The following is a 17,637-nucleotide window of genomic DNA, read 5'->3' as shown; positions in this document are numbered from 1 at the left end:
GTACCCACAGTTGCTCCCCTGTGCTAGATAGTGGTCAGGATTGCTTCAAATATAAGTTTCAGTGGAGTATTAGATGCAAGTAATATGAAGCAACTATAAAAGGCTTTGGAAAGACAACAACTGGGGGATTAGAGGGATGCTGGCCATAGGACTCAGAATTTTCATTAGGTAAAACAGGTTCAGAGATTCTGTACAACCTAGTATATATGGTTAATGTGAATATATTGCACTTTGAAAACCGCTAGGTGGATAGATTGAACGGTTTTTACCATGAAGGTAATAGTCTGAAGCACTCCATATTTTAATTAGCTCATTTGAGGCATTCTACTATGTGTGTGTGTGTGTGTGTGTGATATCTATCACTATATCTATACTTACATCCTTTATATCTACTCAAAACTTTCATATATATCTTATATATATCTACAAGATATTTACAATTCATGTCAATTAAAAAGTAATAAAGTAAACAAGCAGGGCAATTTATTTCCCATAAACGGTGGTTAATTATGTGGTTGGTTAATTCAGCACCTAGGGAAGTCCTTAAGCACTTAGATTCCTTCCATCCTTCCTTTGTGTCATCCTCAGCATTTCTGTAGCTTAGTTGCTAGTTGGTGACACAATTCCAGGTACCAAACATCAACATTTAAAAGCAGAAAGAAGGGAATTGCCTTGCCTTGTGTCCCCTTTTGAGAATGAAGAAAAATTTGCCAGGAATTCCTTACGAGATTTTCTTCTCTTATGTAAGTTTGGTTTGTGTCACATCTTCCCCAGCACTGGTGCTTGGACATATACGTATGAGTGAGATCACAGTGATTGGCTCACACAGGACATATTCAGTTACTAGGGATGGAGAGAGGCCTCCCAGCTCCTGGGGATGTGCTCGTTTGAGAGGTGAGACTACACTAGGATTCTGTTTGCAGGTAAGAAGTTGAGAAATGTCCACAGGGAATTCTATACAGGTGATTTATGTCACTAGTCAAGGTAACTTGGTGAGGAAGATGAGGTAACAGAGGTAAGGCTGTGTAGCACTGGAGTTGGGATTCAGAAAAAGAAACTGACTTCAAAGCCTAGGTTCTTCACCCAGCAAAATCTATGGACTGTGGTCAAAGAAAATTAATTGTGCATCAATGAAGTATGTCTTTTTGATCTCCATAATTTCATCATCCTTTGGGCTTTCTTTAATTCTGTACTTCAGTGTGTTGTTCCAAAAATCCTCAAAGAAGTGCTATTGAGAGTATAATTAAGGATCATTGTGCTTAAGATTATGTAATTATTCTCAGAAACCTTTATCTCACCCAACTCCAACACTATATGTTGATATATTTCAATATCAGTGCAAAACAACGTTTATATATGGGACTTACTGCACAACATATTGGAAACAATGAGGCCTTAAAAACTCTCAATTATTTTTTGGAGGGGTTCACTATTTTCTTAAATTTAGTTGGAGGAAAATAAAATTTAAAGGCATAAGTACCAAGATGGTTAATCTTTGGTTGTGAAATTGACAGGATTCAGAATCACCATGAGAACAAATTCCTGCTCATGTCTGTGAAGCATTTTCTAGTTACAATTAGTTGAGATGGTTGGACCCACCCTGACTGGGAGCAGCCCCATCTCTGGACTGGTTCCTAGATGGTATAAACAGGAGAATGCTAGCTGAACCTGTAGCTGTCTGTGCAGCTCTTTCCACCCTCATGTTACTTGTTGTGAACTGTAGCCACTCTCCCTCTGTGAACCCCAAGACATTCTTCTCAAAACAGGGAGTCCACTGGGCACAGCCTTGTGTCACCACCAGGGAATTCTCTTCAGGCAAAACTCTGGAAAGTCATATCTCAGCTAATTTATTTTCCTCTTCTCAGGGTGACTGTCTGATGCTGCTTGTTAGCCCAATATCTGTGGAGTTGTCTTAAAGCAGGAGGTTAAGTAGTGGCCTGTTACTCTGTCTGGGCCGGAAGTGGAGTTTCACCTGTTTTTTTTCAATGGTATGATTTTTATCCAATTTTTAAAATGTAATTTTAAAAAGTTACACATGGACAATAAAAAGTCAAACAATCTGCTCACAAAATGGAGCAAAGAGCTGGACAGGTAGTTCACAGGGGAAGAAATACAAATGGCAAACACACAGTTAAGGAAATGTTCATCATCCCTAATTATCAGGGAAATGCAAATGAAAACAACTATGAGATTCCACCTTAGCACAGTAAGGATAGCAAACATTAAAAAATCAAATGCAAATAGATGCTGGCAAGGATGTGGAGAAATAGGAATCCTCATCCACTGTTGGTGGGAATGTAAGATGGTACAATCACTTTGGAAAGCAATATGGAGACTCCTATAAAAGCTAACTATAGAATTACCAACAGACCCAGTTATTCCTTTACTGGTCATGTATCCTAAAACCTCCAAACCTCAGTCCAGAGAGATTTGCTCAACCATGTTTATAGTGGCTCAATTCGTAATAGATAAGAGCTGGAATCAACCCAGATGTCCATTACTATACAAATGGGTAACTAAGATGTGGTGTATCTACATGATAGAATTCTACACAGCAGTAAGAAAAAATGACACAATGAAATTTGAAGAAAAATGGTCAAATCTGGAACAGATCATTCTCAGTGAACTCACCCAATCACAGAAAGATATTGCCACATAGTCTCACTCATCTACAGCACCTAACTTGAATCTACCCAAGATGCCGACATACCCAGCAAGCATCTCAAGGACCACACAATAGGGTGGGTGGGGAGGGAGGAGAGGGCAAGGGAAGGGGTGGGGGACAAAAATCTGGATCCAAATGGCAATGGTACCATAAAATTCTATATCCTAAAATGGTTGAAACTTACCAGGCCCTTAGAGGTAAACACCTGAGTCCCAAGGCCCTGGAGAGGGTACAATGAAGACTGACCTTAATCTTCTACAGCTTCTCTCTTTCTCTCTCTCTCTCCCTCTTCTCTCTAACTCTTTTATATTACCTATCTTTTTCTTCCTTCTCTTCATGGGCATTGACCTGTAACTCCCAGTACCAGCTGGTGGCTATCATCCATAATGAGCTTTTGATCAGAGAGACCTACAAGGTTTCCTAAAAGAGTGACAGATTTCTGTCAGAGTACTTGATGACCTACCAAAGGATAGTGGTAAGACTCTACTGCTGAAGACATCACATGCGGTTGACACGTAACATGGAGTGACATGGCTGGAAGCTGGAAGAGAGTCAGTCCCCAGACAGTCAGCGTGTCTAGTACGAGAAGGTGCTACATGGGCGAGTGGGGGGAAATGAGCAGTATCTGTCCAAGCAACTGTCCAAATAGCCTGTCGTGATGCTCACACAAGTGCAAGAGTGGCACCGCCATGGTGGGAAGCCAGCTGTTCTTGATTTGGCGAACTGATCCACCCAGTGGAACGAGACCCATAGCTGGAGCTGGGAAACAATTAAGAACCAGATCCAAACATGAGCCTGCTCTCCATTATCAAGCTACCACCCATCGTGGGCTAGAAGAGGCCTATACCCATTAAATTATCTCTAAAAAATAATGGTTATCCCATTTATCTGTTTACTCTCCATCGGAGAACTTGCTTCTCTTTTTCAGATAGACGCAGATCCTAAGGAGAGAACCATCTCATCATTCCTCAAAAGGGCCCCAGCTGAAATTAAGAATAACTGGCAAAACAAGCAAGGGTGCTGTTTTCTTGGTGAACCTGGTACCAGCACGAGGGTGACGGAGACAGACACAGAGAACACTCAACTCCTAGCAAACCAGAGATCCAGAGACACAGAGGCTCCCAAGACTCATCACTGAAGCAGACCTAAAATGAACCCAACATGGCCCAGGGAAATTTGCAGAAGTAGGGGGTGGAAAGAATGTCAGAGCCACATGTTGGGTCATGATACACAGACATTTCCTCCTACCCATAACTGAGAGCTAACCCCACAATGCATGACCCATATACCCCAACAAGGAGGGGCCGGGGGAGTGGGGAGGAAAGATAGAGGCTAACAATGTACCAACTTGACTGTATTCACCGAGTACAAAACTAATTAAAAAAATGAAAAAAAAAGTTACACATGGTTTATACTAACTATTAAGGACTTTAATATTTGAGAAAGTTGGATTAGAAATTGAGAGAACAGGGTTGAAGAACTGTTTTCTATTTCAGATTATTAATGCATGACTATTTCCTTGAGCCAGGGGACATTTGAAAAAAAATATAGAGATCAAGGAATTTTTTGGGACCACAAAACTCAACTGCTTCATGTTTTCATAAAACTCAAAAAAAAAAAAAATCACAAGTAAATTATATGTTCAGAAGACGACAGGATGTGATCCAGCACATTCAGGAAGGTATGGCTGTAGACTGAGAGGCTGGAAAGAGTACTGAGGAATGAGTCTAGATGTAGGAGAGCAGAGGCAGCCACAAACTCAAGGTTGAGGGAGGAGTACGACCAGTAGAGCCTGTCTTACTGGAAGCCAGAGCTGAAAAAACCATGCTGGTGGCAGAGAGAAGAGGAAGACAGCTGAAAGAAGGAAGATGAGTGAGTGTTCAGATGAAATAGTTCACTAGGTTCAGTGATCTCAGCAGTGCCCATGGGGGATAAAAACAAAGAATTACAGATGACATGGGATGACTACAAATGTCTCTTTCACCTGCCCCTCCCTCCCTCCTTCCCTTGTTTTCTCCTCCCTCCCGCCCTCCCTCCCTCCCTCCCTCCCTCTCTTCCTTCCTTCCTGGGGAGTTTTCTCTGATTCCATCAGACTTGGCATCAGAATCGTTTCTTTTCCTATGTCATATTTTGGAACACATTACTAGAAAATGATTTGCTCTGTGACAATAGGATGTTATGAAACCCACTTCCTGAGGTTTTGGCTAATTCTACAACTTTCCACTCATTATTACGGTTATACACATACAGAAAAAAAAATAGTTGATCATAGTAGAACACAAGACCTCATTCAGGAATGTGGTGTTTTCATATGCTTTAAAAAGTTGCAGTGAGTTGAAAAAATACAATCAAATAATGTGATGGAAATAAATGGTTTGATATCAAATCCTGGATGCATGCAACATGAAGCCAATGCAAACCAAGGGCGGCGAGGCAAACTAATAATATTGTTGCTCTTTTCTTGAAGAATATTAAATGATTTATACAGTTGAGTAGCTTTAATAAGACCTTTACATAACATGAAAGAGAAAACAGTGACATTAAATAGCAAACAGCAACAATTTTCAATGTTTCTGGGGTCAAGGCCTGCCACTTATTTCTTTGACATAATTTACATTTGGCCTCAACAAGGAAGTGCACTAAGATCATGTTACTGGTATAATTATTATCAATGTTGCCATGTATATGGCTATAATGCCAGCTCTAGGTTGGCATTGCTATGTTCCACATCTGGGTCTGTGATCTCAAAAGTGCAAGATGACTTAGTTTTGTCTCCATATAAATAACAACTTTCTCCTTGAATGTAAAGATATTATTCTGGTGAGGAAAGCAAACAATATTCTGGAGAAACCAGCAGCCACTCACAGGCCCTCAAGCTTTCCAGAACCAGGCCTGAATAATTTTGCGGAAGTGCAATAAATTTGAATTTTTTCTCAGTCCCTAAATTTGTGAGGAAGGTGTATTCTCCTCTTACAGGTGGGAAGAGGAGGAGGACTATGATGACACCCTCTGTCGTGCATGGTTAGAAGAGTCTAAAGGTGGGGAAGATGGCACAGCAGTTAAAAATGCTTGCTGCCCAAGCATGAGGCCCTGAGAGGGCCTGATTCACTCTGAGTCTAATTTCCCTTACAGCCATGTAAACAGCTGAGCATGGCCACATACCCTTGGGACACTAATCCTGCAGGGAGCAGAGAACAGAGAATGGCTGAGGTTGAGAGAAGAATGGTAGCTCCAGGCTTAGCGAGAGAATCTGTCTCAAGGAAACAAGCTATGATTGAGAGAAGGAGACTCTTGATGTTCTCTGGCCCACGCATGTACAAGGGTGTATATACCTGTACATGCCTACAACAGCATACCAATTATACACATACATGCAAAATAAAAATCCTGTTTGAACATGCCTGTGTTTGTCATACCCCCTCTGAAAGGCACAAGGATGACAGTGGTTTGTTGGTGAGCCACTGTTCCATTTCATCTGGGACCTCCGTGTTCTTGCTGCTCTATTCCCTCAGGGAGACACGTTCTCTGCTTAAAAGAATATCGCCTGCTCTCCGAGCTGATGATTTGTCTAGAGGAAGAAAGTCTCCGAGGTGATGATAATGGTACGGCTTTCATAATGTGTCTTTCAGATCTTTGATCTGCTGCTGCTTCTTTTTTTTCTCTGAAGACACGAGACCCTCAACAGCAAGATTAAAGATGCCTCTTCATAGAAAAAAAAAAAGGCAAAAGCTCAAAAACTTAAAAGTGGCTTAAGATTTCCAAATAAAATTTTCGTACTTTTTCATTTTGTCAACATCATGTTTGGTGTGCATCCGCTGCCATTCATGTGATAATTGGATGGTAATCCAACCACGGACTGAGAGCATTAGGCTTCCCAAGGAAGCTATGCAGTTAGGATCAAAAATGTTGTTAATAATAATAATAATAAAAGAAAAGAAAAAAGGGGTTACTGCAAAGTAACTGATGAGGAGGACATATACGCTCTATTCAGTTCAACAAATATTTGGGAACTAGCTGATGTCAGATGTGATGTCTTATTTTCTAGGAAATACAAGCATTAGGACCTGAGTATGACAGGCTCAGATTGCTCATTGGGTAGCTAAAGCAGTTCCAGAAATGACCGGGGAAGGGGGGATGGGAAATACAAAATGTGGCAAAAAAAAAGCCCAGTGCTTTGTGAATGACTGAAGTAAATGACATTCTGTGTGAAAACAGAGAAGAAAATACATTCAGGTAGGAGGGACCCACAGAAAGGTTTTTTATCTAAGGACCCTGCACCATGGGCCAGGTTTCCTTGGGAGAAACTGGAGCCAGAAGGAAAATGCTAATAAGGGATGTTCTGAGGATAGGGGTAGTGTGAAGTTTGTGTTGGGGAGGTGTTAGGGGAAGGAAGAGGTCCAAACAAACATTGAAAGGGGACTAGGACCAGTAACCCCACTGAAGAGGTCCTTCAGTGGAATGGGGGGCGGGGAGGAGGGAAATGGAAGCAACACATATTATCCATACAACAAAATTTCTAATTAATAAAAAGAGAGAAAGAGAGAGAGAGAGAGACTGAGTGAGAGGACCAGGGAGATGGTTCACTTGGATTAAGTGCTTGCTGTGTAAGCATGAGTATCTGAGTTAAGATTCCCAGACTCCTTTTAAAAGCTGGATGTGGTAGCAGGCATCCATAACCCCAGCGTGCTCATGACAAGAAGGAAGACAAGAGATGGGAAAATTGCTGGGAAAGCCGTGGGCCACACGGCCTGGGGGAACAGCGGGAATGGCAACTAGATACCCCTGCCTCTGGGATGAAGGCAAAGCTTGGCACCCAAATTTGTTCTCTGCCCTCCATGCCCATGCCCATGCTGTGAAACACATACACATCAAGGGATTCATCTTTAGCCTGTTTTAAGTGAAGATAAGCTATTGTAGTTGAATGAATATCCTTGAAGCATTTTAAAGAAAAATTTAATATATTTTGAACAGAAATGTTGATGTAAGCAAGTGTGTTTGATAATATCCTTATGGGTTTTATTTCCAAAAATAAATAGCCCCTTGAAGCAAATGTATCAGTAGGATGACAAGTAAGTTCTCATTTGTACTTGTTTGCAAGATTATTTTTCACTTTTACAATGATGGATCCCATCCCATCTGGGTAAAGTGAATCGATAAGGGGCACATTTCTATGTCATCTTTCCCCTCAACCACACAAACAGCTCAGTGTTTAAAAATATTTGTATTTATTTATGAGAGAGAGAGAGAAAGAGAGAGAGAGAGAGAGAGAGAGAGAGAGGGAGAGAGAGAGAGAGAGAGAGAATATGGTAGGTTTACCAGAACCTCTTGCTGCTACAAATGAACTCCAGATACATACACCACCTTGTGTATCTGGCTTTATGTGGGTACTGGGGAATCAAACTCTGGACCTGCCAGCTTTGTAAACAAGTACCTTTAACCACTAAGCCATCTCTCCAGCCCAAACAGCTGAGTTTTAATGTTCATAATACTGTGAAAGGAATTATTTGATTCTTTACCTATGTCCTATGGAACAAAACACAACCTTTCAAGAAACTGGAGAAATAACAATGTAAGAAGTACACGGATGCATTCATGATCCTACAGTAAATACCAATAACCCCACTGAGGAGGGCCCTCAGTGGAACAGGGGGGAGATATGAGAGTATAACTCATTGAGAATATGACCAACAAGCAATATGTTTATACAATAAAGTCTATAAGTAATAAAAAAGAAACAGTAAAACAAAGAAGTGTAGAAAAATGAATAGTTTTGTAGAATAAAAAAGGCTTTTGTGAAAGCCAAAACCACAGACATATTACAATAAACTGACCTGGATCTGATCAGACAATGATTTTTTTTTTAAATTTCAGGAAGGTGTTTTGAAATTACCACGACAGTGGTAAAAGTTTACCAAAGAAGAACTTGAAAATACATCCAGGTCAATTTATTCTCTGCCAACCAAATGTTTACCAGTATAAATAAATCATCTACCATGGGATATTTCCCTCTGTTTTGGTTCTTTCTATTCTGGGTAGAAATTATAGGTAACTCCAAGTTACAGAACAAATTCCCAAATATTGGACAAAATATTATATAAAATAAGGAAAATATTATCTAAAGTGGTTATCTAATAATTATTTAATAAATATTTTGAGAAACTGGAGTTCACAGAACTTTACCGAGGAGCCTGCTTTTCAGACTACTCTGCTTCTCCTCCTTTGTATGACTTGGAATGAAACCTCTCATCATTTTATAAAAAGAGGGCCTTGAGGGCTGGAAAGATTGCTTAGCACTTAAGGTGTTTGCCTGCAAAGCCAAAAGATCCTGGTTCAATTTTCCAGGGTCCACATAAGCCAGATGCACAAGGGGGCACATGTATCAAGTTCATTTTCAGTGGCTGAAGGCCCTGGTGTACCCATTCTCTCTCTCTCTCTCTCTCCCTCTTTCACTCTCTCAAATAAATAAATAAATAAAATAAAATAAAAATTAAAAAAAGAGGGCCTCGAGTGGTAGCTGTTGTACTAACCTAAGTCAGTAAAATCTTTTTGTGTTGATTTGCTATTATTTTCTGTTTTATTATATAAAAGGAAACAAACCATTGCCTCATCTGAATGGTCTGAGGGGGAAGGAGGGGTTCAAAAACACACAGGAGTGGCTTCTGTAGATCCCTGGAAGTTGATGGCCACCCAGTAAAGCCCACTTGGTGAGCTTCAGGCCAGTGAGAGATCTAGCCTCAAAAAGAGCTTCACAGCCATACCTGAGGATCACACTCAAGGTTGTCCTGTGAATTTCACACATATGCATGCATGTACGTATACCTTCCCTCCCGTACAAACACATAGACACACATGTGTGCATCCTATACAGACATATACATTTCAAAAATAAGTTTGACAGGTTAGTTCTGTTCTCAGCTCTGCTCAGAAGACCTAGCTCCTTTTGTCCCTCTAGCAGTGGGAGGTAATAAGTGATTGATAAATGTTCAGCCCTACAGAGGACACACAGACACAAAGACACACAGACACACACACGTATACACACACTATCCCTCTCTCTCTCTCTCTACATATATATATATATATCTATCTCATCTGGGGGTAAGGAAACATCACAGAGGAGAGGATAGAAAGACTGTGAAAGGCGGAGGAAGGGAAGGAGCGCTGTGGAACTCTATTGTCCAGACACGGCAAGGCCTCTGCCCTGAGGAACTCAGAGCAGTTGCGGTCACCTGTACATGGCCTGGAAATGATGGGACCCAGTCACCATTCTGCCACGGCTAGGGGACGGATTCATGAGGTTGCTCCTTACTCTAAGAAGCTAGTGATTGAGGATTGCTGGGGAAGAGGGCGTCATTCATTCACATTCTTTCCTGGCGTAGTCACTGGTAAGTGGTGGGAGAAGAAGGGGCGCAGCAGTACTGGTAGAATGAAGGAAGATAATGTGAGGTGCATCTGAACAAAGATACGTACATATATGTGTAAAAGTGTCAAACAAACTAATTTAGCAAAACCAACTAATTTAGCAAATTAAAAAAGGGTTGATATCCAAACAAATAATTATATATTAAAATTTTCATTATAGGAGTCATTCACCTCCTTGATTAGGAGTATTGTTAAGTATTTTATTGATTTATTTTTTTTGAGGCTTCTATGATTTTGTCCTCAACATGGCTATTATTGGCATCTGGGAAGCCTACAGATTTTTGTTTGCATGTTGATTTTACATCCCACTACTTTGCTGTTACATGTGTGTCACCATACTCACTTTTATTTATTTATTTTTATTTTTTTGCTTTTTTGAGGTAGAGTTTCTCTCTAGCTCAGGCTGACCTGGAAATCACTCTATAGTCTCAGGGTGGCCTCGAAATCATGGCGATCTTCCTACCTCTGCCTCCTAAGTGCTGGGATTGAAGGCGTGCGCCACCACACCCAGCCCTTACTTTTAAGAAGTTAATTTGGGGCTGGAGAGATGGCTTAGCGGTTAAGCGCTTGCCTGTGAAGCCTAAGGACCCCGGTTCGAGGCTCAGTTCCCCAGGTCCCACGTTAGCCAGATGCACAAGGGGGCGCACGCGTCTGGAGTTCGTTTGCAGAGGCTGGAAGCCCTGGCACGCCCATTCTCTCTCTCCCTCTATCTGTCTTTCTCTCTGTGTCGCTCTCAAATAAATAAATAAATAAAAATTAAAAAAAAAGAAATAAAAAAAAAAGAAGTTAATTTGAGGGCTGGAGAGATGGCTTAGCGGTTAAGCGCTTGCCTGTGAAGCCTAAGGACCCTGGTTCGAGGCTCGGTTCCCCAGGTCCCACGTTAGCCAGATGTACAAGGGGGCGCATGCGTCTGGAGTTCATTTGCAGTGGCTGGAAGCCCTGGCGCGCCCATTCTCTCTCTCTCCCTCTGTCTTTCTCTCTGTGTCTGTCGCTCTCAAATAAAAAAATAAAAGAAAAAAGAAGTTAATTTGAACATATTGCACATTGGTCATATTTCCACTGGGCCACACTTGTATGTTTCCCCTCCCCTTTTTCATTCTCCTCAGAACCCTCCTCAGTGGGGGTAGTGGTATGTACCCCTTTTAGGAATTGTTCTATTTTAAAATTTCTAACTGAGGGCTAGAACATAACCAAGTGGATACAGAAATCAGATCCTTACGTCATCTGTAGCATTTTTTGTTTGTTTGTTTTGTTTTGTTTTGCAAAGTAGAGTTTCATTATAATCCAGGCTGTATTGGAATTTACTATGTAGTCTCAGGGTGGCCTTGAACTCATGGTGATACTCCTACCTCTGCCTCCCAAGTGCTGGGATTAAAGGTGTGCACCACCATGCCCAGCTAGTTTTGTTAAATATGTTTTTTATTTATTTGAGAGTGAAAGAGTTTATTCATTTATTTGCAGGCAGAGAGATAGAGAGAAGACAGACAGACAGAATGGGTATGCCAGGGCCTACAGCCTCTGCAAATGAGCTTCAGATGTATGGACCACTTTGTGCATCTGGCTTTATGTGTGTGCTGGAGAATCAAACCAGGGTCATTAGACTTTGCAGGCAAGTTCCTTAACTCCTGAGCCATCTTTCCAGCCCTAGTTGTTTGTTTTTAACTAAACTGTTTAAACTCTAACCCTTCATAAGAAAAAAAAAAAGCATACAGGGGCAAAGTACTGTTAATCAAAATAGTTATCAAATATTTTCTAAATTTGTAATCAAGATCAACTTAATCAAACAAAGAGGGAAAGGGCTGGAGAGATGGCTTAGCGGTTAAGCGCTTGCCTGTGAAGCCTAAGGACCCCGGTTTGAGGCTCGATTCCCCAGGTCCCACGTTAGCCAGATGCACAAGGGGTGCACACGTCTGGAGGTCCTTTGCAGTGGCTGGAGGCCCTGGTGTGCCCATTCTCTAGCTATCTATTGGCCTCTTTCTCTCTCTGTCTGTCGCTCTCAAATAAATAAAAATAAATAAATAAATAAAAAAAGAGGGAAAATAAACTACTATCAGGAAAGTAAGTATGTGATACATACTAGGGAGTATAATACTTGTTCTTACAAAGTATAATAGTATTATGGGGGGAAAAAGCTAATTTCACATTCTCCAGCTGGTCAGTATGTACTGTGGCCTCCTTAAGATGACGTGGAAAAGCCACTCTAAGAATGGTGACTTGTTAGGTAGGACAGATCACTATCACCATTTTAAACATTGTAGGTACTAGATGGCAAGTACATCCACCTTCAAGTAAAGATGAATGAGCACAAACGAAATTACCAAGTTGACATCACCGATGTCTGAAGAAACCTTTCCAACACAAATGGCTGAGATGCTAAGAATGATAACAAGCCTGAAGCGTTTTCACATCCCAAAGCCTTACCCGGGACCGGGTCCTGCTCGATGTCACGTCGGCTCTCCTTCCAGGACAGCAGGCAGGTGAGGCTGGCGAGATCTGCGGCTTCTATGTAATGTTGGAGTGTCATCATCATCTGGTGAGCTTTGGCTATTCCGTAATGGACCTTGGTCTCGTCCATCAGCGGCGTGTTCATCAGCCGCATGGCTGTGTCAAAAGCTTGCTGGAAGTACTCAGAAGCCTTTCTGTACTTTCCCTGAAAAGAAAACACATGGTTTCCCCTTTCATTGAATTTTTAAAATTAATTAATTTATTTGCAAGCACAAAGAGAGACAGAGACAAGACATACCCCCCCCCCCCACACACACAGAGAGAGAGAGAGAGAGAGAGAGCGCACTAGAAACTTTTGCTGCTCTAAACAAAGTTCAGATGGCTGTGCCACTTTGTGTATCTGGCTTTATGTGGGTCCTGGGAAACTGAACCCAGGTGGTTAGGCTTTGTAGGCAAGCGCCTTAATCACTGAGCCATCTCTCCAGTCCCTTTCCTTTCGTTTCTACCATTTCACAGATTTGCTTGCCTCACCTCAGGTGGTGAATTTTTGAGTGAAAAGGGATGGCACGCAGGTTCCCCACCATAGCAGACTGCTCTCTGTGTGGACTATTTCCTTGCCTTTGAATATCTTGTAATTAATTTGACCAGGAAGCTGTAGATACTACATTAAATCATATGAAACCTCGGTTCTTTCGGATAGAAAAAAAATAGCTAAGTCTTGGCAGTTTCAAATGGTTCAACCTAATAGATGGTAGCAGGAAAAAGTTGGGGGAAGAATAAGCTAATTGTCACTGGTCTCAACAGAATTTTATTACTTATGGCAGTTTATTTAGCTAATAGGCTATTTTCAACTATGTTTTGTTTTCATTTATAGCAAGAGGCAACTTTCAGCTGACATCTTTAATCAAAAGCTGGTGACAATCAATGTTGGTCGCCGCTTTTCTGTGTCCACACACACTTGACATTCTTCAGCTGGGAACATGTCCTCATCTAGATTTTAAAAAGTTGACTGTAAGTAGCATTGACACAAATACAAGAGTCATTTTAACATGTAAGTTTTTGCTTAATTCATTGCAACACCTCTAGTTCTAAAAATTCCAGATTTTTAATTAATTAATTATTCTTTCAGAGAGAAAGAAAAGAAAATCGGTGCTCCAGGGCCTCCAGCCACTGCAACCTAATTCCAGATGCATGCTCGACCTTGTGCATCTGACTTTACGTGAGCACTGAGGAATAGAACCTGGGTTCTTTGGCTTTGTTGGCAAGTGCCTTAACCACTAAGCAATCTCCCCAGCCCAAGACTGTTTTTTTCTATTGGTTCTCCTTACCTATCCTAAAAGCTTTGGTCCACACAAGAAAGCATTTACCTAGCTCTTAGGAAGCATCAGGCTAGTAGTAAATATTATGTTATTAGCCCTCAGAAGTCATCCTATGATAAATATAGTACTCATGATTCACCTTAGAGAAGAGACTGTCTTCTACAATCTCTAAATCTCTTAAAAATCCTCACTAGAAACTCTTCCTTAGAGGATCTTGTTTCTAGGATTGACCTATACTTGTGAAGACTCTAGAGATTAAAACATCCTCTCTTCATGGACTTGTAACCCTCTGCGTTTACTTGTATTTGCCTCTCCACCACCCTTCCCTCCTTACTTCCATACAACACTGTGTACAATACTCAGACTTGGACACAGTTACACAAAAGCAACAAGTTCACAGTTCTACAGCACAGTGGGTAATTGTAGCTCAAGAGCAGTCTATTCTGTATTTTATCTATGATTAGAAGGCACTCATAGGCTCTGCACACAAAGAAATGGTAAAGAGACAGAAATGTTATTTACTGATAATTCGATCATTATACACTACATGCAAGTCCGGAATTGTCACATGATAAAGGTGTACAATTGATAATGAAATGAATATAAATTACTCTTAAAAGCATGGATGAGGGGCTGGAGAGATGGTTTAGTGGTTAAAGCACTGCCTGCAAAGCCAAAGGACCCAGGTTTGATTATCCAGGATCCACATAAGCCAAATGCACAAGATGTCACATGCATTTTGAGTTCATTTGCAGTATCTGGAGTTTGTTTGCAGCAGCTGGGGGTTCTGGCATGCCCATTTTTTTCTCTCTCCCACCTCCTCTCTCTCTCTTTCTCTCTCTCTCAAATAAATAAATTAAATTAAATATTAAAAACATGGATGAACAGTATTTTCAAATGAACCCTTCATGATAGAGTGTGTTAAAATGTATCTTAAGTCATCCGTTTACATTCTGTAAAGATAATGGGCATTTAAAGAAGCACCATAAATGAAGCTTCATACCAGATACCAGTACAGGTAAAAAAACATCTCAGGCTGGAGAGATGGCTTAGTGGTTAAGGTGCTTGCCTTTGAAGCCTAAGGACTCATGTTTGACTGTCCAGGTCCCACATAAGCCAGACGCACAGTGACACAAGTGTACAAGGCTGCACATGTGCGCAAGGAGACACACACATCTGGAGTTCGACTGCAGTGACTGGAGGCCCTGGCATGTCAATTCTCTCTCACACTCACTCTCACATTAAAACAAAAAGTGCAGGGGCTGGAGAGATGGCTTAGCGGTTAAGCGCTTGCCTGTGAAGCCTAAGGACCCCGGTTCGAGGCTCAGTTCCCCAGGTCCCATGTTAGCCAGATGCACAAGGGGGCGCACGCATCTGGAGTTTGTTTGCAGAGGCTGGAAGCCCTGGCGCGCCCACTCTCTCTCTCTCCCTCTATCTGTCTTTCTCTCTGTGTCTGTCACTCTCAAATAAATAAATAAATAATTAAAAAAAAAGTGCAGTTTGCTGGGCTTGCCTCAGAAAAATATCTCAATACTAGAAACTTTTGTGGAATTGTGGAATTCAGAGAAAACTCAGACTGACTGAAGGATGAGTCATCTCGCCAGGTAAGGAGGGGGAGAAGCAGGTCACACACATACTGAAAAGTCACACACATACACAAGAACGTCCAATAGTGTGTGCAACTGTCAACGAGAACCACTATAAGTAGTAAAGATGATTACATAGAGATTGCCATGGTAGATATCAATGAAACAAGATAAACTGCTAAATGAAAAATCATGACTTGATCAAACAACTTTTCTCTAAGAAACAGGATTATCAATAACTATTTGTTCTAGTTCCGTCTCCATGCTTTAAGCTATTAGTTGGTTTATATGAGTGTTTGGATTAAGAAAATAAAGGACTATAAGCAAGTGGACATACACTTAAATGTCCAGGAAAAATATATGCTGTTAAGCATGAGGTAGGCTCCATGCCATCAGTGACACGCAGCAGTGAGTGGGGGAAGGGAGTGTCTCATTGGCCATTTTACTCTTAGGGATATGACTGAAACACTGTTGAGAACTTATTTACCAAAATTGCCTTCCCTGCCTAAAGCAGAAGCATTATCACTAGGTAATTATACCCCCTTGTATTGTGCCTAGTTAATCCTGAGACTCACGTGACACAGTTATAAAGCTAGTGACAATGTTCATTTCTCTGAAACACTACAAAGAAAATATAACTTTAATTTTTTCATATATAACATTTTATACATACCTTTTGAAGTTTTTTTTTTCTTAATGTATATTGTATTTCCAGATTTTTAATCCTTGAAAAGCTTATTATCTCAATTTCATTTATTCTTCAAAAGTTCTACGCAACCTGCTATGGATTTTTTGTTAAGTAATCTCTAGTCCATTAAATATAAGTTTAAGAATATGCAGCAAATTTATATACTCAGTATATATGAGAACAAGACAGCTCAGGCTTTCAAAATCCCTGATAGGCATTTAGCAGACAATTCCAGAACAAGATCTGAGTGACATCATAGACCTGGAAACAAAGCTTTCAAAAGAATTTTTGCGCATTATTCTGATTCATACCAGATCTTTCTTCGTGTCTAGAATGTTACTCTATCCAATGAGCAAGTTCAAAAATAAATGGGCATGTTTCTCAGCGCTTGGAATAAATCATTTTCTGCCCATTAGTCTATCGCTTTCATGTAGGAAATAGTATTCTTTTAACCATGATTTTTCTCCAATCTTATTATGGAACGAGAAGCCTCACAAAGGGCAAATACTTGATTATCTCCCTCTTCATTCTCCTTTGACCACTTTATATTAATTATATATTTTCAATTAACATTTCATCAAAAGATCATATCAAGAGAATAGAATGGGTGGCCCATTTTCCATAACTCTATAATGAAAGGTTAACTAGATTAAAAAATATTTTGAAGATATGGTCATTTTAATTATAAACACCATAATAATAACAGAAAGTGATAACTCCAATATTTTTCAAAGTAACAGTTTTGCCTTATAACTTGTGTCTTATAACAATATTGTCTTTCAGAGCTTGCTGTTAAGAATACAATGATTACACACAGCATGGGGAATATGAAGTTAGAAAAGGCAATGACACAGTGGTTTGTACAGGGTCTCACAGGTACAGAAAGACTAATGGGCAGTAGGAATGTTTGATTATAAGGATTAAGGGCAAGTTTTCAAAATTCCAAGGCTGGAAAGATGGCTTAGTGGTTAAGGCGCTTGCCTATCAAGCCTAAGGATCCAGGTTCGATTCCCCAGAACCCACATAAGCCTGATGCACCTGGTGGCACATGTGCCTGGAGTTCATTTGCAGTGGCTGGAGGCTCTGGTGTGCCCCCACACTCTCTCTCTTTCTCATAGTTAAATAAGTAAGAATAAAATGATAAAAGATCTAAAAGTTCTAAAATGTGGAACAAACGAAATACAAGTTTAGAATTTCTAAAGTAGGAGCGTGCACTTCTTAAGTGGCGTGAAAGAAGTGATACAACTGGCTCAGTGAACTGGCGTCTCCGTTCACCTACTCTGTGCCAGGGTCACTGCTAGGCAGTGGGATGACATAATAGGTGCAGCCACCCATGTCTCTGCTCTTAGGAAAGTCATATGCTGGCCAAGAAAGTAGGGTACACAAGAAAACTGTGTGATAACTACAACACAGACTATTAAAATGATGGTAAGAGTGACGTGGCAGTTACTTTTGCTTTGGACGGGATGGCGAGGAATGCTATGGCATTGAATAGAGTTCAGAATGACAAGA

At 40.7% G+C, this 17,637-nt stretch overlaps 1 protein-coding gene across 2 annotated transcripts in view; it reads right to left on the bottom strand.

Annotated features, from left to right (window-relative positions):
* Nucleotides 1–17,637, bottom strand: part of Ttc29 (tetratricopeptide repeat domain 29) — a 212,388-nt gene that overhangs the window by 67,864 nt on the left and 126,887 nt on the right. For both annotated transcript variants that reach the window (XM_004655942.2, XM_045131550.1), the window contains one exon: nt 12,509–12,737. In XM_004655942.2, the coding sequence (XP_004655999.2) occupies nt 12,509–12,737 (229 nt within the window). The remainder of the gene's footprint in view (nt 1–12,508; nt 12,738–17,637) is intronic.

This window comes from Jaculus jaculus, chromosome 12 (assembly GCF_020740685.1).
Source record: "Jaculus jaculus isolate mJacJac1 chromosome 12, mJacJac1.mat.Y.cur, whole genome shotgun sequence".
Taxonomy (NCBI): Eukaryota; Metazoa; Chordata; class Mammalia; order Rodentia; family Dipodidae; genus Jaculus; species Jaculus jaculus.
The sequence above is the reverse complement of the archived record's forward strand: the minus strand, read 5'-3'. Positions and strand labels throughout refer to the sequence as shown.